The sequence below is a fragment of the Pipistrellus hanaki genome (assembly GCF_964339955.1).
Source record: "Pipistrellus hanaki genome assembly, chromosome: 9".
NCBI classification, from domain to species: Eukaryota; Metazoa; Chordata; class Mammalia; order Chiroptera; family Vespertilionidae; genus Pipistrellus; species Pipistrellus hanaki.
Genome location: NC_140511.1, coordinates 16,310,524 through 16,335,292, shown reverse-complemented (window position 1 = coordinate 16,335,292; position 24,769 = coordinate 16,310,524). Strand labels below are relative to the sequence as shown.

The following is a 24,769-nucleotide window of genomic DNA, read 5'->3' as shown; positions in this document are numbered from 1 at the left end:
TGGGATTATAAGTGATTTTTAAAAGAACAGTGCTCAAAGGTGAAAGGATTAAAAAAAAAAGAAAAAAAAAGAATGGAAATTAAATAAAAGAACATCTCATTAACAGAGTGAAAGATCCATAAAAGAAATATGAGTTAAATAAACCTATCTATAAGTAAAAATAATGTCAATGGAAAATTTAATTTTTTTTGTCTCTAGGATTTAAAATGTGTTTTTCTTTTTTCTTTTCTGTGTTTTGTTAATCTTCACAAGAAGAGATTTTCCCCATTGATATTTAGAGAAAGTGAAAGTGAGGGGTGGGATGGAGGGAAAGAGAGAGAGAGGGGGGGAGAGAGAGAGAGAGAGAGAGAGAGAGAGAGAGAGAGAGAGAGAGAGAGAGAGAGAAACATCATTGTGAAAGATATACATCCATTGGTTTCCTTCTGCACGTGCCCCAACTTGGGATATGATTGAATATGCAACCCAGGTGTGTGCCCTTGACCAAGAATCAGATTGGTATCCCTTTGGTGTTTGGATCCACACTCTAACCAATGAGTAACACTGGCCAGGTCTAGGGACTAAACTAATTTCACAGAGTGGCATTGACTTTTACTTTACATGAACAACTAAATAATCACCAATATAAATTAAAATTAACCTTGAAATTCAGAAAAACAGAAAAGGTATTCAATTTTCTTTTCTAGAAAATTCATTTCTGATAAAAACAAAATATTGACTGTCACTACAGGAAAACAAAGAAACTGTAGTAAGTTTGTATCAATAAAGGCTGTAGCAGAACCAAGTGATGGGCAGTTAAGATGCCCTTTTCCAGTAAGAGGAACATTATGGGATGCCTTCGCAGGCTTTAACCCAGCCCCGCAGTAGTCCCAAGGAAACAATAATGATGAAAGGGGCCATGGAGAGTGTCTGATTGCTGGTTAGTCCCTACCCTGGAAATCGGGCCTAAACCGGCAATAGGACATCCCTCACACACCAGCACTGCTGTCTCCTAACTGCTTACCTGCCTGCCTGCCTGATTGTCCCTAACTGCCACCCTGCCAACCAGTTTGCCCCTAATTTCCACCCACCCCTGCTGGCCTGGTTTGCCCTCACTGTCCCCCATCCTACCTCTCTGGTTTTCCCTTACTTTGTTCCTTGCTGGTCTGATTGTCCCCAACTGTCCCCCGCCAGCCTGGTCGCCCCATGCAGCCTGCTGTTCAGTCATTTGGTCATCCCTCATCAACCCCCCTGCCAGCCTTGTTGCCCCACACAGTCTTCTGTTGGATTGTTACTGTTACTGTAATGGTGTCCCAGACAGTTTGCACATTCCTATATTATTGGTATAGATCCTATGAGTTTGAGCTTTTTCTCCCTTGTTTCTGATAGTTAGTAAAGTGAATATTCACAATAATAAAACTGTGGATAATAAAAGCTGAAAGGCTTTTGAAGCAAAGGGGAAAACTACATAAAAGGAGACCCTGTAACAGGGCAGATGAGAGGCACTTATCTCTTTGAGAACTAGCCACTGCTCTCGAATGCCATTACTGGAATATTTTACTCTTCTAAGCAATTCCTTGACTTAGTTGATGACCCATCTGAAGCAGACATTCTATAGCTTTCAAAAAGGTGCTGATGAATTGAAAGGTGCAATCCATAAATTGGAGCTATTGCATATAAATGTGGATATTATTCTTCTATGGAAAGCTTACTATGATCATATACTGGTTAATAATGTGGATTTTGTGATCAAAGAAAACACGATAATTTCAAAAGAAACATCAAAAGTGCTTTATTCAAAGCAATGTCCATTGCCAGCTACACATTTCCCCATCTTTCACATAATTTGTGGGTACCGTCCCAATAGAACTTTTCTTGTTAAAGACAATCCATTCAGAGACCCAATTTTCCACTTCTTCGTATGTTTTGAAAGGCTGCGGAGAAAGTGTGTGTGCCATCAATGGGAACAAGTGGTAATGTGAAGAAGCATGGTCTGGTGAATACAGCAAGTGAGTTAATAATTTCCAGGCAAGATCTTTTAAGGTGTGTTAGACTGGTTTTGAAGTGTGTGACGGTGCATCAACCTGAAGCAAAATTACTTTGCCGTGTCTTCTGTTCCATTTTGGTCGTTTCACAATTAAAGCGTGTGTCAAAAACCTGGATTTAGAAGCTCATAATTCACCACACCTTCCTGATCCCACCAAAGGCAGAGCACTGTCTTCTTTCCAAATCGAGTTGGCCTTGTAGTCGATGTTGAAGGTTGACCTAGATGAACCCATGATTTTGTGCATTTGTGATTCTCAAAATAAATCCACTTTTCATCACCCAACAGTCACAATTCGATGCAAAAAAGAAGCTCTTTCGTGCAGTTGTAGCAACATTGTACTGATAACTTTTTCAGGTTTCCATTTGTCTTTCTTCCATTGCAACACTGATGGGATTTTCATGTAAAAGGGAACTAGAAATTTTGAATGAAAACTGAGAGGACCCAACTTATTTCCCTTTGGCTTAGTCTGTGTAGTAACTATCTTTTCTTTGTTTTCTTTCATTTTTTTTTTCTTTTTTAAAAAAATGTAGTATTGATTTTTTACAGAGAGGAAGGGAGAGGGATAGAGATTCAGAAACATCGTTGAGAGAGAAACATTGATCAGCTGCCTCCTGTACACCCCCCCACCGGGGATGTGCCCGGAACCAACGTACATGTCCTTGACCAGAATCAAACATGGGACCTTTCAGTCCGCAGTCCTACGCTGTATCCACCAAGCAAAACCAGCTAGGGCTGGATCTACTGTCTTTGACTTGCCTTTGAAATCTGAGGAACTATGTTGAAAAACATGAATGAAGCAGACTAGAATCCAACCCAGCCTGGTGGATTTCACTTCCTGATTCCTTTCCCTTCCTAAATCCTCTCTGTATTTTGGTCCTTGGGACCTCCAAACCCCATTTATGCTAACTGCAATAGTTTTCTGTTACTTTCTAGTGAAGAGTTAGAAAAACGGAGACTTTTGGAATCATGTACATCATTTTCCCTTTGATTAAAACAATCGAAATGAATTGCTGCCATGTTAATATATAGAATGAGCTCTCAAGCATTAACATTTAGGCCTTCCTCTCTCTCGAATCCACAAACTTATTCTTCAGTGCAATGGTATTTGAACCATAAATTAAAAAAAAAATTTATTCCTTGAATAATTTGCTATTTTGGGCTTCGTTAAAACAACTTTGAAGAATTTTTTGAATAGTCACTGACTAAAAATTATATCACATAAATATAACTTTTCTTTATATACAATATGAGAATATAAGGCAAGATATAGACATATAAAAAAGAATGTTTCACCTTCATGGTGAGTGAACAACTCTAGTCCTCATTTGATTGCAGTAATTGGGTTATTTCATAGATTATTCCACTTAAGTAAAACCTTCCAACTAATTGAAGCAGATAACTAAGTGGTCATTTAAAAAAGCTTGTACTTTCAAAGAATATTGTCTTCAATTTATTATGTACCACCTCTCTTTCTTTGAAAAATTATTTATTCTCATAATAAAGGCAACATTTTTACTGAAGAACAACTGTAAAATAAAGATAAAGATTAAGAAATAAGTTAAAATCATATAGATCAATGGAATAGAATAAAGAACCCTGATATCAACCCAAATCACTATGCTCAGTTAATATTTGACAAAAGAGACAGTTTCTTCAATAAATGGTGTTGGGAAAATTGGACATATTCATGCAAAAGAATGAAACTAGATCACCAACTTACACCATACCCAAAAATAAACTCTAAATGGATACAGGACTTAAACATAAGACGGGAAACCATAAAAATACTAGAAGGAAGCAAAATCTCAGAAATATGCCAAAAGAACTTTTTCAAAGATACTGCCCCTAGGGCAAAGGAAGCTAAAGAGAAAATAAACAAATGGTATTACATCAAAATAAGACAGCTTATACAAATAATAAAAGGAAAATGAATGATCCAATTAAAAAATTGGCAATGGATGGACCTAAATAGAATATTTTCAAAAGAGAACTGAAGGAAGGCCAAGTGGTACATGAAAACATGCTCAAAGTCACTAATTATCTGAGAGATGCAAATCAAAACAACAATGCAATACCATCTCACACCTGTCAGAATGTCCAACATCAACAAATCAACAAAGGACAAGTGTTGGCGAGGATGGGGAGAAAAAGGAACCCTCGTGCACTGCTGGTGGGAATGCAGACTGGTGCAACCACTGTGGAGAACAGTGTGGAGTTTCCTAAAAAACTGAAAATGGAACTCCCATTTGACCCAGTAATACCACTCCTGGGATTATATCCCAAGAAACTACAAACATTAATCAGAAAGGATATATGCACCCTATGTTCATAGCAGCACAATCTACAATAGCTAGGATTTGGAAACAGCCTAGCTGCCCGTCAGCAGATGATTGGATAAAAAAAACCATGGTATGTCTACACAATGGAATACTATGCTACCATAAAAAAGAAGTGATTCTCATCATTTGCAGCAACCTAAGATGGAATTGCAAAACACCAGGCTGAGTGAAATAAGCCAGTCAATGAAAGAGAAACACCACAAAACCTCACTCATCTATGGATAATAAAGACCATTATAAACTGATGAACCAAAAGATAGATACAGAGACAGGAAAGCAACAAGCAGACTGTCAAATAATAGCAGAGTGGGGAGGGAGATCTGGGGGAGATAAGAGATCAACAGAAGGACTTGTATACATGCATATAAGTACAACCAATGGACACAAAACTCTGGGGAGGGTGGGTATGTATGGGGGGGCAATGGTAAAATATGTACATAGATAATAGTTTTATAGAAAAATAAATTAGAAAAATAAAAATACTAAAAAGAGGAAAAAGTTAAAATCACCTATAATTTTAATTCCAATAGCAAACACCTTTAATGCAGTTAAGGACATGGCTTTTATGTATAACACTAGAGGCTCGATGCATGAAAATTCATGCACTGTAGTGGGAGTCCCTGAGCCAGGCCTGCCCCCTCTCACAGTCCATAGCTCTCAAGGTTCTGGGTTTTTTCTTTTAAATATTTTTATTAATTTCAAAGAGGAAAAAAGAAGAAGAGAGTCATAGAAACCATAATGATGAGAGAGAATCATTCATGGCTGCCTTTTGCATGCCCCCTACTGGGGGTTGAGCTTGCAACCCAGGCGTATGCCCTTTGACCAGAATGGAACCCAGGGCCCTTCAATCCACAAGCTGATGCTCTCTCCTCTGAGACAAATCAGCTAGAGCAAGGTTCTGGGTTTTCAAAAAAATCATTTAGACTTTCCAAAACCAGGGACATTTTATGTAGCCGTCTGGTGTCAGAGAGAGTGTGAGGTGTACATGTTGACATCGGAGGTGTATATGTTATTGAGTTTCACTATATGCCTGGCATTCTGCTAAACAGTTTACATGAATTATCTCACTGAATTACCATAAAATTCTTCTGAGGTTTGTGGTAAACCTCAAATTCAGATACATACTATCTGGTTTAAAAAAATATCTCTCTTTACCACTTATCTGTTATCTACTCATATATCAATATATGTATACACACATATACATATATACATATATACATATACATAACAGTGGCCTGGTGCACAAAATTTGTGCATGGGGTAGATGTCCCTCAGCCCAATTTCACCCTCTCTAATACGAGATACTTCAGGGACATCCATACATCCATATCCCATCTGGGACTGCTGGCTCCTATTTGTTCACCTGCCTGCCTCCCTGATTGCCCCTAACCACTCTGCCTGCTCACCTGCTCTCCATCAATTGCCCACCCTGGCAGCATTCATGCCTCAACTACCCTCCCTTGCTGGCCTGATCGCCCCTAATTGTCCCCCACAAGCCTGCTCACCCCAAAATTTCCCCTTCAGCCAACCTGATCACTCCCAACTGTCCCCATTGTCTGCCTGCTCTCCCCCGATTGTCCCCCTTGTCCCCCGCTGGCCTGTTCTCCCCCAACTGCTCACCCAATTGGACTATGCCCATTCACGGAATCATGCACTGGGCCTCTAGTATTCATATATATACATACTTAGTGTACATACACATATATCACAAGAATATATTGGATTTCCCATTGATTTTTCTTTATTAATGTTGAGATAAGTTGATAAATACTTATTTTATTGTATTCATTATTTATTTGCAAAATTTTTACAAAAGTAGAAAAATAAATATTTTGTCAGGTCTGAGTTTGACAAGTCACACACATAAATACATAAATAGCGGTTGGGTGACAATAAATTAAAAAAGGGGGCATGCATAAATAAAATTCATGATGAGGACACAGGTGGCTGCCAGGTCTCAGGGTCAGGCACACAGGTCTCCTGCAGAGAGTCACACACATAAATACATAAATAGTGGTTTGGTGACAATAAATTAAAAAAGGGGGCTTGCATAAATTAAATCCAAGATGCTGGCACAGGTGGCCTGCAGGCCTCAGGGTCAGGCACACAGCTCTCCAGCAGCGACACATTTCAGGTCCTGGGTGAGGAGGCGGAAGAGGTTGGATGTGACAAAGGCTTCAAGGCAGTCCTGGGATTCCTTCTTCTCGGCCTCCCGCAGGCGATGCAGCCACTGGTGGAGGTGGCCCCGGGGCCTGGGGCCTGCTGGGGCCTGAGCTGGGACACAGGCCTGAAGCTGGGAGTGGATGTGCTGCAGCGTGTGGAGGGGCTGGTCCAGGATGTCCCCCAGGTTCGAGTTCGTCACGGTCCCCAGGACCTTCAGTGTCAGGGCCAGCTCAGCCTCCAAGGCCACAGGGCGCTCCCACACCTGCAGCTGCCTCAGGTCCCGGGGCCTGAGGAGTGAGCGGGAGCTGCAGCGCCAGTTCTTGAGCTGGAGCGACTCTTCCAGGGCGTCCTTGGCCCTCTTGAAGGCCTTCATCTCTTGCGGGGACAGAGACTTGAAGTGGCCCAGGTGGCAGCCCCTGGTACCCAGGTGAGTCCTGGGGGGCGTAGGGGCAGGAACTGCTCCTGTCCTGGTCAGCACCGTGGCCATCAGCATCAGCACCAGCGTGCACCACACAGCCCAGTCCGGCTTCATCCTGGTCTCTGGCCTCTGCTCTCTGTCAGCAGATAGGGGTCCAAGTGTCCACGCAGAGGCTGTCACCTGGGTGTCACCAGTCTTGTTTGGTGTCTCTGGTCTCAGTCTCCTCTTCTGTGTCTCAGGCTGCTGTTCTGTCTCTATGTCTGAACTTGCAGCTCTGCTGACACGGAATGCCACACTGGGCTCCATGGTGCAGCTTTTAGCTTGGACAGAGGGGCAATCCCAACTGATGTAGGAAAAGTGAAAACACACCTGCCACTAGGGGAGGCCCCAGGCTGGGAAAGGCCAGCCTGTGCAGGGCGGGGCCTGGAGCCACTTGAGCAGCTAAAGCAAAAGAGAAACTGATACAGACTCTGATTCACCTGCAGAAGGTGAGGTCATGAGAGGATTCTCAGGATAAGGGCAGCCTCAGAGCCACAGAGGGAGGTCTCAGAGCCCTACTGGTTAGGGGATGTAGGGAACCGCCTTTGTGTGGGATGCCCCAGGGCATGGAAAGGAGGAGAAATGCACTTCTAGGGGGTTTGACACAAAGAACTTGGAACCTCCAAGAGGGAGGCTGTCAGGGGAGGGGAGAAGAGGAAGGCAGAAGGCTGCTAGGGGTGGGAGAGAGTCAGAAAGGCTAAGCAGCCTGGAATGAAGAGAGGAGACCAGCTCTTCCTCTCTTCCCCACTCAGCAGGAAGAGAAAAAGAAGGGGAGGCGGACAACTTGACAAACATCTTTAATTGTCCAGATGCAGGTATAGGAGGCTGTGCTGGGAATTGAGGTGGAAGCCCAGGACTTCCAGGGATCATGCCCAGAGGGTGACTAATGCTTTCGTTCATTCATCAAGTATAACTCACCTTTCCACGCCTACCTACTATGCATTAGGCACTACTCTATATGCCTGGACTAGCATTGAAAACAAATCCCATTAAACAAAACTTGTTAGAAACTTTTAGTTAAAAATTTTGATTTCAGAGAGGAAGGGAGAGGGAGGGAGACATCAATGATAAGAGAGAATCATTGATTGGCTGCCTCCTGCATGCCACCTACCAGTTATCCAGCCTGCAACCTGGACATGTGTCCTTGACCAGAATCAGATCTGGAACCATCAGTCTGCAGACCAAATCCGTTAGGACAGAACTTTTTAAAAAATTTTTTTAACATTTTTTAAATTATTTAAAAACAATAATCTTTATTGTTGAGAGTATTAGTGATGTCACTTTCCCCCTGCCTCTGTAACCCTCCCATTAAACAGTTCCTGATTAATTTGTGAGATTAATTAGCAAATATGTAGGGTGCTGTTGAGGTAATGAAGCATAGGCCAGATGAATTTCTCTGAAGAGCAGAAGTCTAGATTATTAAGGTCAAGGGTTATGGACACAGGAACTGATAAGATAACTCAGACCCAGATACACTTCTTATTACCTAATTGTAGAAGGTAATTTCTATAATCTACATAGATATGTACTGTTATAAGCATATATATATATATATATATATATATATATATATATATATATATTATTGGACAGAGGGGCAATCCCACTGATGTAGGAAAAGTGAAAACACACCTGCCTCTAGGGGAGGCCCCAGGCTCTGAAAGGCCAGCCTGGGCAGGGCGGGGCCTGGAGCCAGTTGAGCAGCTAAAGCAAAAGATGTAATATATATATATATATATATATATATATATATATATATATATATACACACACACATACATATTAACAAGAGTGTACTTTTTATCATCATTCATTCTAGGATAGCTGGGTATCCTTTGCCTTTGAGTTCACTAGAACTTTAAAATAAGCTGGAGTTACACTGTGTATTGTTGCTCATCTGATTCTGGTGGGGTTTATAAGTGATTTTTAAAAGAGCAGTGCCCAAAGGTGGAAGGATTAAGCAAAAAAAGGAAAAAAAAGGAAAAAGAATGGAAATTAAATAAAAGAACATTAACAGAGAGAAAGATACATAAAAGAAATATGAGTTAAATAAACCTATCTATAAAGGGAAATACAATAATATCACTGGAAAATATAATATTTTTGTCTCCAGGATTTAAAATGAGTTTTTCTTTTCTTTTTTGTTTTTTGTTAATTCTCACAAGAAGACATTTTCCCCATTGATAATTAGAGAAAGTGGAAGTGAGGAGTGGAATGGAGGGGAAGAGAGAGAGAGAGAGAGAGAGAGAGAGAGAGAGAGAGAGAGAGAGAGAGAGAGAGAGAAACATCAATGTGAAAGTTATACATCCATTGGTTTCCTTCTGCATGTACCCCAACTTGGGCCATGATTGAATATGCAACCCAGGTATGTGCCCTTGACCAAGAATCAGATTGGTGTCCCTTTGGTGTGTGGAACCACACTCTAACCATTGAGTGACACGGGCCAGAGCTGGGGAATAAACTAATTCTACAGAGTGGCATTAACTTTTACTTTACATGAACAACTAAATAATCACAAATATAAAATAAAATTAACCTTGAAATTCAGAAAAGAAGACAAAGGTATACAATTTTCTTTTCTAGAAAATTCATTTCTGATAAAAACAAAATGTAGACTGTCACTACAGGAAAACAAAGAAAGTGTAGTAAGTTTGTATGAATAAAGGCCGTAGCAGAATCAAGTGATGGGTAGCTAAGATGCCCTTTTTCAGTAAGAGGATCATTATGGGATGCCTTTGCAGGTTTTAACCCAGCCCCACAGTAGTTCCAACGAAATAATAATGATGAAAAGGGCCATGGAGAGTGTCTGATTGCTGGTTAGACCCTATCCTGGAAATCGGGCCTAAACCGGCAATAGGACATCCCTCTCACACACCAGCACTGCTGGCTCCTACCTGCTCACCTGCCTGCCTGCCTGATTGTCCCTAACTGCCCCCCTGCTGGCCTGGTCAGCCCTCACTGTCCCCTACCCTGCTTCTCTGGTTGTCCCTTACTTTGCACCTTGATGGTCTGATTGCCCCCAACTGCCCCCCGCCAGCCTGGTCGCCCCATGCAGCCTGCTGTTCAGTCATTTGGTCATCCCTCACCAACCCCCCTGCCAGCCTTGCTGCCCTACACAGTCTTCTGTTGGATTTTTACTGTTACTGTAATGGTGTCCCAGACAATTTGCATATTCCTATATTACTGGTATAGATCCTATGAGTTTGGGCTTTTTCTCCCCTGTTTCTGATAGTAAAGTGCATATGCCCAATAATAAAACTGTGAGTAATAAAAGCTGAAAGGCTTTTAAAGCAAAGGGGACAAAGACACATGTGGAGACCCTGTAACAGGGCAGATGAGAGGCACTCATCTCTTGGAGAACTAGCCAGTGCTCTCGAATGCACTTATTGGAATACTTTTACTCTTCTAAGCAATTCCTTGAGTCAGCTGAGGGCCCATCGGAAGCAGACATTCTATAGCTTTCAAAAAAAGTGCTGGTGAATTGAAAGGCGTAATCCATAAATTGGAGCTATTGCATATAAACGTGAATATTATTCTTTTATGGAAAGCTTACTATGATCATATACTGGTTAATAATGTGGATTTTGTGATCAAAGAAAACACGATAATTTCAAAAGAAACATCAAAAGTGCTTTGATCAAAGTAATTTCCATTGCTAGCTGCACATTTCCCCATCTTTCAGGTAATTTGTGGGTACCATCTCAATAGAACTTTTTTTGTTTAAGGTAAACCATTGAGACACCCAGTTTTCCACTGCCTCGTGTGTTTTGAAGTGCTGCACACAAAGTGCGTGTGCCATCAATTGGAACAAGTAGTAATGTTAAGAAGCATGGTTTGGTGAATACAGCAAGTGAGTTAATACTTTCCAGAGAAGATCTTTTAAGGTGTGTTTGACTGGTTTTGAAGTGTGTGATGGTGTATCAACATGAAGCAAAATTACTTTGCTGTGTCTTCTGTTCCATTTTGGTGGTTTCACAGTCAAAGTATGTGTCAAATTTCTGGATTTAGAAGCTCATAATTCACCACATCTTCCTGATCCCACCAAAGGCAGAGCACTGTCTTCTTTCCAAATCGAGTTGGCCTTGTAGTCAATGCTGAAGGTTGACCTAGATCAGTGTTTCCCAAACTTCTCTCATGATGAGAATCACCTGGTGGAGTTGTTAAAACACAGATTCCTGAATCCCAACTAAGAAGTGCTAAACTAGAATTTTTGGGAACATATAGGTAAAATTGTATACCTAAACTAGTGCTCTAATATACAGAGCACTAAGTTAGGTATGCAATTTTACCTATATGTTCCCAAAAATTCTAGTTTAGCACTTCTTAGTTGGGATTCAGGAATCTGTGTTTTAACAACTCCACCAGGTGATTCTCATCATGAGAGAAGTTTGGGAAACACTGACCTAGATGAACCCATGATTTTGTGCATTTGTGATTCTCAAAATAAATACACTTTTCATCACCCAACAGTCACAATTCGATGCAAAAAAGACTTTCTTTCATGCAGTTGTAGCAACATTTTACTGATAACTTTTTCAGGTTTCCATTTGTCTTTCTTTCATTGCAACACTGATGGAATTTTCATGTAAAAGGGAACTAGAAATTTTGAATGAAAACTGAGGGGACCCAACTTATTTCCCTTTGGCTTAGTCTGTGGAGCAACTATCTTTTCTTTTCTTTTCTTTTCTTTTCTTTTCTTTTCTTTTCTTTTCTTTTCTTTTCTTTTCTTTTCTCTTTTCTCTTCTCTTCTCTTCTCTTCTCTTCTTTCTTTTCTTTTCTCTTCTCTTCTCTTCTCTTCTCTTCTCTTCTCTTCTCTTCTCTTCTCTTCTCTTCTCTTCTCTTCTCTTCCTTCCTTCCTTCCTTCCTTCCTTCCTTCCTTCCTTCCTTCTTTCCTTCCTTCCTTCCTTCCTTCCTTCCTTTCTTCCTTCCTTCCTTCCTTCCTTCCTTCCTTCCTTCCTTTCTTTCTTTCTTTCTGTCTTTCTTTCTTTCATTCTTTTTAAAAAAAATATATATTATTGGTTTTTTACAGAGAGAAAGGGAGAAGGATAAAGATTCAGAAACATCGACAGGAGAGAAACATTGATCAGCTGCCTCCTGCACAGCTACTACTTGGGGATGTGCCCGCAACCAAGGTACATGCGCCCTTGACCAGAATTGAACCTGGAACCTTTCAGTCTGCAGGCCTAATCTGTATCCAGCGAACAAAACCAGCTAGGGCTGGATCTACTGTCTTTGACTTGCCTTTGATATCAGAGGAACTATGTTGAAAAACATGAATGAAGCAGACTAGAATCCAACCCAGCCTGGTGGATTTCACTTCCTGATTCCTTTCCCTTCCTAAATGCTATCTGTATTCTGCTCCTTGGGGCCTAGAAACCCCATTTATGCTAACTGCAGTAGTTTTCTGTCACTTTCTAGTGAAGAGTTAGAAAAACGGATACTTTTGGAATCATGTACATCATTTTCCCTTTGATTAAAACAAGTGAAATGAATTGCTGCCATGTTAATATATAGAATGGGCTCTCAAGCATTAACATTTTAGGCCCTCCCCTCTATCGAATCCACAAACTTATTCTTCAGTGCAATGGTATTTGAACCATAAATTTTTAAAAAAATTTATTCCGAATAATGTGCTATTTGGAGCTTCGTTAAAACAACTTTGAAGGATTTTTTGAATAGTCACTGTCTAAAAATTATATCACATAAATATAGCTTTTCTTTATATACAATATGAGAATATAAGGCAAGATATACACATATAAAATAGAATGTTTCACCTTCATGGCGAGTGAACAACTCCAGTCCTCATTTGATTGTAGTAATTGGGTTATTTCATAGATTATTCCATGTAAGTAAAACCTTCCGACTAATTGAAGCAGATAACTAAGTGGCCATTTAAAAAAGCGTGTACTTTCAAAGAATATTGTCTTCAATTTATTATGTGCCACCTCTCTTTCTTTGAAAAATTATTTATTCTCATAATAAAGGCAACATTTTTACTGAAGAACAACTGTAAAATAAAGATAAAGATTAAGAAATAAGTTAAAATCATATAGATCAATGGAATAGAATAAAGAACCCAGATATCAACCCAAATCACTATGCTCAATTAATATTTGACAAAGGAGGCACAAATATACAATGGAGTCAAGACAGTCTCTTCAATAAATGGTGTTGGGAAAATTGGACAGATATATGCAAAAGAATGAAACTAGATCACCAACTTACACCATATACAAAAATAAACTCAAAATGGATACAGGATTTAAACATAAGACGGGAAACCATAAAAATACTAGAGGCATCCACAGGAAGCAAAATCTCAGAAATATGCCAAAAGAACTTTTTAGCAGATACTGCCTCTAGGGCAATGAAAGCTAAAGAGAAAATAAACAAATGGGATTACATCAAAATAAAAAGCTTCTGTACACCAAAAGAAGCCATCAACAAAACAACAAGAAAGCCCACTGTATGGGAGAACACATTTGCAAATGTTATCACTGATAAAGGTTTAGTCCCTAACATCTACAGACATCTTATACAAATAATAAAAGGAAAATGAATGATCCAATTAAAAAATTGGCAATGGATGGACCTAAATAGAATATTTTCAAAAGAAGACTGAAGGAAGGCCAAGTGTTACATGAAAACATGCTCAAAGTCACTAATTATCTGAGAGATGCAAATCAAAATAACAATGCGGTACCATCTCACACCTGTCAGAATGGCCAACATCAAGAAATCAACAAACGACAAGTGTTGGCGAGGATGGGGAGAAAAAGGAACCCTTGTGCACTGCTGGTGGGATTGCAGACTGGTGCAACCACTGTGAAGAACAGTATGGAGTTTCCTAAAAAACTGAAAATGGAACTCCAATTTGACCCAGTAATACCACTCCTAGGATTATATCCCAAGAAACTAGAAACACCAATCAGAAAGGATATATGCAGCCCTATGTTCATAGCAGCACAATCTACAATAGCTAGAATTTGGAAACAGCCTAGGTGCCGGTCAGCAGATGATTGGATAAAAAAACCATGGTATATTTACACAATGGAATACTATGCTGCCATAAAAAAAGTAATCCTCATCATTTGCAGCAACCTAAGATGGAATTGCAGAACATCATGCTGAGTGAAATAAGCCAGTCAATGAAAGAGAAACACCACATGACCTCACTCATTTATGGATAATATAGAACATTATAAACTGATGAACCAAAAGATAGATATAGAGATAGGAAAGCAACAAGCAGACTGTCAAATAATAGCAGAGTGGGGAGGAAGATCTGGGGGAGATAAGAGATCAACAGAAGGACTTGTATACATGCATATAAGTACAACCAATGGACAGAAAACTCTGGGGAGGGTGGGTATGTATGGGGGGGGGCAATGGTAAAATATGTACACAGATAATAATTTTATAAAAAATTAAAATTAGAAAAATAAAAATACTAAAAAAAGGAAAAAGTTAAAATCACCTATAATTTTAATTCCAATAGCAAACACCTTTAATGCAGTTAAGGACATGGCTTTTATGTATAACACTAGAGGCTCGATGCATGAAAATTCATGCACTGTAGTGGGAGTCCCTGAGCCAGGCCTGCCCCCTCTCACAGTCCATAGCTCTCAAGGTTCTGGGTTTTTTCTTTTAAATATTTTTATTAATTTCAAAGAGGAAAAAAGAAGAAGAGAGTCATAGAAACCATAATGATGAGAGAGAATCATTCATGGCTGCCTCTTGCATGCCCCCTACTGGGGGTTGAGCTTGCAACCCAGGCATATGCCCTTTGACCAGAATGGAACCCAGGGCCCTTCAATCCACAAACTGATGCTCTCTCCTCTGAAACAAGTCAGCTAGGGCAAGGTTCTGGGTTTTTAAAAAAATCATTTAGACTTTCCAAAACCAAGGACATTTTATGTTGCCGTCTGGTGTCAGAGAGAGTGTGAGGTGTACATGTTGACATCTGAGGAGTATATGTTGTTGAGTATCACTATGTGCCTGGCATTCTGCTAAACAGTTTACATGAATTATCTCACTGAATTACCGTAAAATTCTTCTGAGGTTTGTGGTAAACCTCAAAATCAGATAGATACTATCTAGTTAAAAAAAAATCTCTCTTTACCACTTATCTGTTATCTACTCATATATATGTATATACACATATACATATATACATATATACATATACATAACAGTGGCCTGGTGCACAAAATTTGTGCATAGGGTAGATGTCCCTCAGCCCAGCTTTCACCCTCTCTAATACGAGATACTTCAGGGACAGTCGGACATCCATATCTCAATCTGGGACTGCTGGCTCCTATCTGTTCACCTGCCTGCCTGCCTGATTGCCCCTAACCACTCTGCCTGCTGGCCTGCTCTCCATCAATTGTCCAGCCTGCTAGCCTTCTTGCCCCCAACTGCCCTCACTTGCTGGCCTGATCGCCACTAATTGTCCCCCACCAGCCTTCTCACCCTAAACTTTCCCCTTCAGGCGACCTGATAACTCCCAACTGTCCCCATTGTCTGCCTGCTCACCCCCAATTGTCCCCCTACCCCCGCCGCTGGCCTGTTCTCCCCCAATTGCCCACCCAATAGGACTGCGCCCATTCACGGAATTATGAACTGGGCTTCTAGTATTCATATATATATACATACTTAGTGTATATACACATATATCACAAGAATATATTGGATTTCCCATTTATTTTTCTTTATTAATGTTGAGATAAGTTGATAAATACTTATATTAAAGTATTCATTATTTATTTGCAAAATTTTTACAAAAGTAAAAATAATAAATATTTTGTCAGGTCTGAGTTTGACAAGTCACACACATAAATACATAAATAGCGGTTGGGTGACAATAAATTAAAAAAGGGGGCATGCATAAATAAAATCCATGATGAGGACACAGGTGGCTGCCAGGTCTCAGGGTCAGGCACACAGGTCTCCTGCAGCGACACATTTCAGGTCCTGGGTGAGGAGGCGGAAGAGGTTGGATGTGACAAAGGCTTCAAGGCAGTCCTGGGATTCCTTCTTCTCAGCCTCCCGCAGGCGATGCAGCCACTGGTGGAGGTGGCCCCGGGGCCTGGGGCCTGCTGGGGCCTGAGCTGGGACACAGGCCTGAAGCTGGGAGTGGATGTGCTGCAGCGTGTGGAGGGGCTGGTCCAGGATGTCCCCCAGGTTCGAGTTCGTCACGGTCCCCAGGACCTTCAGTGTCAGGGCCAGCTCAGCCTCCAAGGCCACAGGGCGCTCCCACACCTGCAGCTGCCTCAGGTCCCGGGGCCTGAGGAGTGAGCGGGAGCTGCAGCGCCAGTTCTTGAGCTGGAGCGACTCTTCCAGGGCGTCCTTGGCCCTCTTGAAGGCCTTCATCTCTTGCGGGGACAGAGACTTGAAGTGGCCCAGGTGGCAGCCCCTGGCACCCAGGTGAGTCCTGGGGGGCGTAGGGGCAGGAACTGCTCCTGTCCTGGTCAGCACCGCGGCCATCAGCATCAGCACCAGCATGCACCACACAGCCCAGTCCGGCTTCATCCTGGTCTCTGGCCTCTGCTCTCTGGTCTCTGTCAGCAGATAGGGGTCCAAGTGTCCACGCAGAGGCTGTCACCTGGGTGTCACCAGTCTTGTTTGGTGTCTCTGGTCTCAGTCTCCTCTTCTGTGTCTCAGGCTGCTGTTCTGTCTCTATGTCTGAACTTGCAGCTCTGCTGACACGGAATGCCACACTGGGCTCCATGGTGCAGTTTTTAGCTTGGACAGAGGGGCAATCCCAACTGATGTAGGAAAAGTGAAAACACACTTGCCACTAGGGGAGGCCCCAGGCTGGGAAAGGCCAGCCTGTGCAGGGCGGGGCCTGGAGCCACTTGAGCAGCTAAAGCTAAAGAGAAACTGATACAGACTCTGATTCACCTGCAGAAGGTGAGGTCATGAGAGGATTCTCAGGATAAGGGCAGCCTCCGAGCCACAGAGGGAGGTCTCAGAGCCCTGCTGGGTAGGGGATGTAGGGACCTGCCTTTGTGTAGGATACCCCAGGGGAGGGAGAGGAGGAGAAAGGCACCTCTAGGGGGTTGCCACAAAGAACCTGGAACCTCCAAGAGGGAGGCTGTCAGGGGAGGGGAGAAGAGGAAGGCAGAAGGCTTCTGGGGGTGGGAGAGAGTCAGAAAGGCTACGCAGCCTGGAATGAAGAGAGGAGACCAGCTCTTCCTCTCTTCCCCACTCAGCAGGAAGAGAAAAAGAAGGGGAGGCGGACAACTTGACAAACATCTTTAATTGTCCAGATGCAGGAATAGGAGGCTGTGCTGGGAATTGAGGTGTAATCCCAGGTCTTCCAGGGATCATGCCCAGAGGGTGACTAATACTTTCATTAATTCATCAAGTATAACTCACCTTTCCACGCCTACCTACTATGCATTAGGCACTGCTCAGCATGCCAGGACTAGCATTGAAAACAAATCCCATTAAACAAAACATGTTAGATACTTTTAGTTAAAAAATTTGATTTCAGAGAGGAAGGAGAGGGAGAGAGACATCAATGATGAGAGAGAATAATTGATTGGCTACCTCCTGCTTGCCACCTACCAGTTATCCAGCCTGCAACCTGGACCTGTGTCCTTGACCAGAATCAGATCTGGGAACCTTTAGTCTGCAGACCAAATCCGATAGGACAGAACTTTTTTTTCTTTTTTCTAACATTTTTTAAATTATTAAAAAAAATAATCTTTATTGTTGAGAGTATTAGTGATGTCACTTTTCCCCTGCTTCTGTAACCCTCCCATTAAACAGTTCCTGATTAATTTGTGAGATTAATTAGCAAATATCTAGTGTGCTGTTGAGGTAATGAAGCATAGGCCAGATGTATTTCCCTGAGGAGCAGAAGTCTATAATTTACAGGTCAAGGGTTATGGATACAGGAACTGATAAGATAACTCAGACCCAGATATACTTCTTATTACTTAATTTTAGAAGGTAATTTTGTATAATCTACATTGATATGTACTGTTATCACCATATATATGATGATGTATATATTATTGGACAGAGGCGCAATCCCACTGATGTAGGAAAAGTGAAAACACACCTGCCTCTAGGGGAGGCCCAAGGCTCGGAAAGACCAGCCTGTGCATGCGGGGCCTGGGGCCAGTTGAGCAGCTAAAGCAAAAGACGTAATATATATATATATATATATATATATATATATATATATATATATATATTAACAATAGTGTACTTTTTATCATTATTCTTTCTACGTTACCTGGGTATGCTTTGCCTTTGAGTTCACTAGACTTTAAAGTAAGCAGGAGTTACATTGTGTATTGTTGCTCATCTGATTCTTGTGGGGTTTATAAGTGATTTTTAAAAGAACAGTGAGCAAAGGTGAAAGGATTAAGCAAAAAAAAGAAAAAAAGAAAAAAAAGAATGGAAATTAAATAAAAGAACATTAACAGAGAGAAAGATACATAAAAGAAATGTGAGTTAAATAAACCTATCTATAAATGGAAATAATATCAATGGAAAATATAATTTTTTTGTCTCTAGGATTTAAAATGAGTTTTTCTTTTTTGTTTTTTGTTTTTTGTTAATCCTCACAAGAAGACATTTTCCCCATTGATATTTAGAGAAAGTGGAAGTGAGGGGTGGGATGGAGGGAAAGAGAGAAAGACGGAGGGAAGAGAGGGAGGGAGGGAGGGAGGGAGGGAGAGAGAGAGAGAGAGAGAGAGAGGGAGAAACATCAATGTGAAAGATATACATCCATTGGTTTCCTTCTGCAAGTACCCCAACTTGGGCCATGATTGAATATGCAACCCAGGTATGTGCCCTTGTCCTAGAATCAGATTGGTGTCCCTTTGGTGTGTGGATCCATACTCTAACCATTGAATGACACTGGCCAGAACTGGGGAATAAACTAATTCTACAGAGGCATTAACTTTTACTTTACATGAACAACTAAATAATCACCAATATCAAATAAAATTAACCTTGAAATTCAGAAAAAAAGACAAAGGTATACAATTTGCTTTTCTAGAAAATTCATTTATGATAAAAACAAAATGTAGACTGTCACTACAGGAAAACAAAGAAACTGTAGTAAGTTTGTATGAATAAAGGCCGTAGTAGAACAAAGTGATGGGCAGCTAACATGCCCTTTTACCGTAAGAGGATCATTATGGGATGCTTTTGCAGGTTTTAACCTAGCCCTCAGCAGTTCCAAGGAAACAAAATGATGAAAGTTTGATTGCTGGTTAGTCCCTAACCTGGAAATCAGGCCTAAATGGGCAATAGGACATCCCTCTCACACACCAGCACTGCTGGCTCCTAACTGCTCACCTGCCTGCCATCCTGATTGTCCCTAACTGCCACCCTGCCAACCAGGTAACCCCTAACTGCCCCCCTGCTGGCCTGGTCAGCCTTCACTGGCTCCCACCCTGTCTCTCTGGTTGCCCCTTACTTTGCACCTTGCTGGTCTGATTGCCCCCAACTGCCCCCAGCCAGCCTTTTCGCCCCATGCAGCTTGCTGTTCAGTCATTTGGTCATCCCTCACCAACCCCCCTGCCAGCCTTGCTGCCCTACACAGTCTCTGTTGGATTGTTACTGTTACTGTAATGGTGTCCCAGTCAATTTGCATATTCCTATATTATTGGTATAGATCCTATGAGTTTGGGCTTTTTCTCCCTTGTTTCTGATAGTAAAGTGCATATTCCCAATAATAAAACTGGATAATAAAAGCTGAAAGGCTTTTAAAGCAAAGGGGACAAAGACACATGTTGAGACCCTGTAAGAGGGCAGATGAGAGGCACTCATCTCTTTGAGAACTAGCCAGTGCTCTCGAATGCACTTATTGGAATACTTTTACTCTTCTAAGCAATTCCTTGAGTCAGCTGAGGGCCCATCGGAAGCAGACATTCTATAGCTTTCAAAAAAAGTGCTGATGAATTGAAAGGCGTAATCCATAAATTGGAGCTATTGCATATAAACGTGAATATTATTCTTCTATGGAAAGCTTACTATGATCATATACTGGTCAATAATGTGGATTTTGTGATAAAAGAAAACTCGATAATTTCAAAAAAAAACATCAAAAGTGCGTTATTTAAAGCATTGTCCATTGCTAGCTACACATTTCCCCCATCATTCAGGTAATTTGTGGGTACTGTCCCAATAGAACTTTTCTTGTTTAAGGCAATCCATTCAGAGACCCAATTTTCCACTTCTTCGTGTGTTTTGAAGAGCTGCGCAGAAAGTGTGTGTGCCATCAATGGGAACAAGTGGTAATGTGAAGAAGCATGGTCTGGTGAATACAGCAAGTGAGTTAATAATTTTCAGGAAAGATCTTTTAAGGTGTGTTAGACTGGTTTTGAAGTTTGTGATGGTGTGTCAACATGAAGCAAAGTTACTTTGCTGTATCTTCTGTTCCATTTTGATAGTTTCACAATCAAAGCATGTGTCAAATTTCTGGTTTTAGAAGCTCATAATTCACCACACCTTCCTGATCCCACCAAAGACAGAGCACTGTCTTGTTTCCAAATCGAGTTGGCCTTGTAGTCGATGTTGAAGGTTGACCTAGATGAACCCATGATTTTGTGCATTTGTGATTCTCAAAATAAATACACTTTTCATCACCGGCCAGTCACAATTCAATGCAAAAAAGACTTTCTTTCATGCAGTTGTAGCAACATTTTACTGAAAACTTTTTCAGGTTTCCATTTGTCTTTCTTTAATTGCAACACTGATGGGATTTTCATGTAAAAGGGAACTAGAAATTTTGAATGAAAACTGAGAGGACCCAACTTATTTCCCTTTGGCTTAGTCTGTGGAACAACTATATGTTTTTTCTTTCTTTCTTTCTTTCCTTCTTTCTTTCTTTCCTTCTTTCTTTCTTTCCTTCTTTCTTTCTTTCTTTCTTTCTTTCTTTCTTTCTTTCTTTCTTTCTTTCTTTCTTTCTTTCTTCTTTCTTTCCTTCTCTTTCTTTCTTTCTTCCTTTCTTTCTTTTTTTTTTTTTTTAATATATTATTGATTTTTTACAGAGAGGAAGGGAGAGGGATAGAGATTCAGAAACATTGATGAGAGAGAAACATTGATCAGATGCCTCCTGCACACCCCCCTACTGGGGATGTGCCTTCAATCCAGGTACATGCCCTTGACCGGAATCAAACCTGGGACCTTTCAGGCCGCAGGCCTACGCTGTATCCAGCAAGCAAAACCTGCTAGGGATGGATCAACTGTCTTTGACTTGCCTTTGAAATCGGAGAAACTATGTTGAAAAACATGAATGAAGCAGACTAGCATCCAACCCAGCCTGGAGGATTTCACTTCGTGATTCCTTTCCCTTCCTAAATGCTCTCTGTATTCTGCTCCTTGGGACCTCGAAACCCCATTTATGCTAACTGCAGTAGATTTTTAATTTCTAGTGAAGAATTAGAAAAACGGAGACTTTTGGAATCATGTTCAGCATTTTCCATTTGATTAAAACAAGTGAAATGAATTGCTGCCATGTTAATATATAGAATGGGCTCTCAAGCATTACATTTTTAGGCCCTCCCCTCTCTCGTCTCCACAAACTTATTCTTTAAGGCAATGGTATTTGAACCATTAATTTTTAAAAATTTATTCCTTGCATAATGTGCTATTTTGGGCTCCGTTAAAACAACTTTGAAGAATTTTTTGAATACTCAACGACTAAAAATTATATCATATAAATATAGCTTTTCTTTATATAAAATATGAGAATATAAGGCAAGATATAGACAAATAAAATAGAATGTTTCACCTTCATGGCGAGTGAACAACTCCAGTCCTCATTTGATTGCAATAATTGGGTTATTTCATAGATTATTCCATGTAAGTAAAACCTTCCAACTAATTGAAGCAGATAACTAAGTGGCCATTTAAAAAAGCTTGTACTTTCAAAGAATATTGTCTTCAATTTATTATGTACCACCACTCTTTCTTTGAAAAACTATTTATTCTCATAATAAAGGCAACATTTTCACTGAAGAACAACTGTAAAATAAAGATAAATACTAAGAAAAAAGTTAAAATCATATAGATCAATGGAATGGAATAGAAAGCCCAGATATTAACCCAAACCACTATGCTCAATTAATATTTGACAAAGGAGGCACAAATATACAATGGAGTCAGGACAGTCTATTTAATAAATGGTCTTGGGAAAATTGGACAGATACATGCAAAAGAATGAAACTAGATCACCAACATACATCAAACACAAAAATAAACTCAAAATGGATACAGGACTTAAACATAAGATGGGAAACCATAAAAATACTAGAGGCATCCACAGGAAGCAAAATCTCAGAAATATGCCAAAAGAAATTCTTCACTGATACTGCCCCTAGAGCAATGGAAGCTATAGAGAAAATAAACAAATGGGATTACATCAAAATAAACAGTTTCTGTACAGCAAAAGAAACCATCAACAAACAAGAAAGCCCACTGTATGAGAGAACATATTTGCAAATGTTATCACTGATAAAGGTTTAATCTCTAACATCTACAGACAGCTTATACAACTAAATAAAAGGAAGATGAATGACCCAATTAAAAAATGGGCAAGGGACCTAAATAGAATATTTTCAAAAGAAGACAGAAGGATGGCCAAGAGGCACATGAAAACATGCTCAAAATCACTAATTACCTGAGAGATGCAAATGAAAACAACAATGCGTTACCATCTCACACCTGTCAGAATGGCCAACATCAACAAATCAACAAACGACAGGTATTGGCGAGGATGGGGAAAAAAGGAACCCTCATGCACTGCTGGTGGGATTGCAGACTGGTGCAACCACTGTGGAGAACAGCATGGAGTTTCCTCAAAATCTGAAAATGGAACTCCCATTTGATCCAGTAATGCCACTCCTAGGATTATATTCCAAGAAACTAGAAACATCAATCAGAAAGGATATATGCAGCCCTATGTTCATAGCAGCACAATCTACAATAGCTAGGATTTGGAAACAGCCTAGGTGCCCGTCAGCAGATGATTGGATAAAAAAAAAACCCATGGTATACCTACACAATGGAATACTATGCTGCCATAAAAAAGATGTAATTCTCATCATTTGCAGCAACCTGGATGGAAGTGGAGAACATCATGCTGAGTGAAATAAGCCAGTCAATGAAAGAGAAACACCACATGACCTCACTCATTTATGGATAATAAAGAACATTATAAACTGATGAACCAAAAGATACAGAGACAGTAAAGCAATAAACAGACTATCGATAACAGCAGGGAGGGGAGGGAGATCTGGGGGAGATAATAGATCAACAGAAGGATTTGTATACATGCATATAAGTACAGCCAATGGACACAAAACTCTGGGCAGGGTAGGTATGTATGGGAGTGGTGGCAATGGTAAAATATGTACACAGATAATAATTTAATAAAAAAAAGAAAATTAAAAAAAGAAAAAGAAAAAAAGAAAAAAGTTAAAATCACCTCTAATTTTAATTCCAATAGCAAATACCTTTAATCCAGTTAAGGAGATGGTTTTTATGTATAACACTAGAGGCTTGATGCATGAAAATTAATGCACTGTAGTGGGGGTCCCTCAGTCAGTCCTGCCCACTCTCACAATCCATAGCTCTCAAGGTTCTGGGTTTTTTCTTTCTTTTTTCTTTTTTTAAAAAATATATATACTTTTAATTTCAAAGAGGAAAAAAGAAGAGAGTCATAGAAACCATAATGATGAGAGAGAATCATTCATGGCTGCCTCCTGCATGCCCCCTACTGGGGGTTGAGCTTGCAACCCAGGCATATGCCCTTTGACCAGAATGGAACCCAGGGCCCTTCAATCCACAAACTGATGCTCTCTCCTCTGAAACAAGTCAGCTGGGGCAAGGTTCTGGGTTTTTAAAAAAATCATTTAGACTTTCCAAAACCAAGGACATTTTATGTTGCCGTCTGGTGTCAGAGGGAGTGTGAGGTGTACATGTTGATATCAGAGGTGTATATTTTGTTGAGTATCACTATGTGCCTGGCATTCTGCTAAACAGTTTACATGAATTATCTCACTGAATTTCCTTAAAATCTTTCTGAGGTTTGTGGTAAACCTCAAATTCAGATACATACTATCTGGTTTAAAAAAAATATCTTTTTACCACTTATCTGTTATCTACTCATATATATGTATATACTCATATACATACACACACACACACACACACACACACACACACACACACACACATATATATATATATATATATATATATATATATATATATACACATACATATCAGTGGCCTGGTGCACAAAATTTGTGCATGGGGCGGATGTCCTTCAGCCCAGCTTACACCCTCTCCAATATGGGATCCCTCAGGGGCAGTCGGACATCCATATCCCAATCTGGGACTGCTGGCTCCTATCTATTCACCTGCCTGCCTGCCTGATTGCCCCTAACCACTCTGCCTGCTGGCCTCCTCTCCAACAATTGCCCACCCTGCCAGCTTTCTTGCCCCCAACTGCCCTCCCTCGCTGGCCTGATTGCCCCTAACTGCCCCCCACAAGCTTGCTCACCCCCAACTTTCCCCTTCAGCTGACCTGATCACTCCCAACTGTCACCATTGCCTGCCTGCTCACCCCCAACTATCCCCCCTCTCCCGCTGGCCTGTTCTCCCCCAACTGCCCACCCAATTGGACTATGCCCATTCACGAAATCATGCACTGGGCCTCTAGTATTCATATATATACATACTTAGTGTACATACACATATATCACAAGAATATATTAGATTTCGCATTTATTTTTCTTTATTAATGTT

General features: G+C 40.6%; 3 protein-coding genes across 8 annotated transcripts in view; all 3 read right to left on the bottom strand.

The window, feature by feature from the left end:
• The window catches only part of GRIA4 (glutamate ionotropic receptor AMPA type subunit 4), a 391,466-nt gene that overhangs the window by 214,457 nt on the left and 152,240 nt on the right, over positions 1 to 24,769 (bottom strand). The gene's annotated exons all lie outside the window — the stretch shown is intronic.
• On the bottom strand, positions 6,464 to 7,060 carry LOC311628197 (interferon lambda-3-like; the record flags this gene model as incomplete). Its single annotated transcript, XM_084895170.1, has 1 exon — positions 6,464 to 7,060. The coding sequence occupies one exon, from the start codon at positions 7,058 to 7,060 to the stop codon at positions 6,464 to 6,466; it is 597 nt and encodes a 198-aa protein (XP_084751296.1).
• On the bottom strand, positions 15,807 to 16,706 carry LOC311628196 (interferon lambda-3-like). Its single transcript, XM_084895169.1, has one exon. It carries the CDS (start codon positions 16,517 to 16,519, stop codon positions 15,923 to 15,925), a length of 597 nt encoding a protein of 198 aa, XP_084751295.1. The 5' UTR covers positions 16,520 to 16,706; the 3' UTR covers positions 15,807 to 15,922.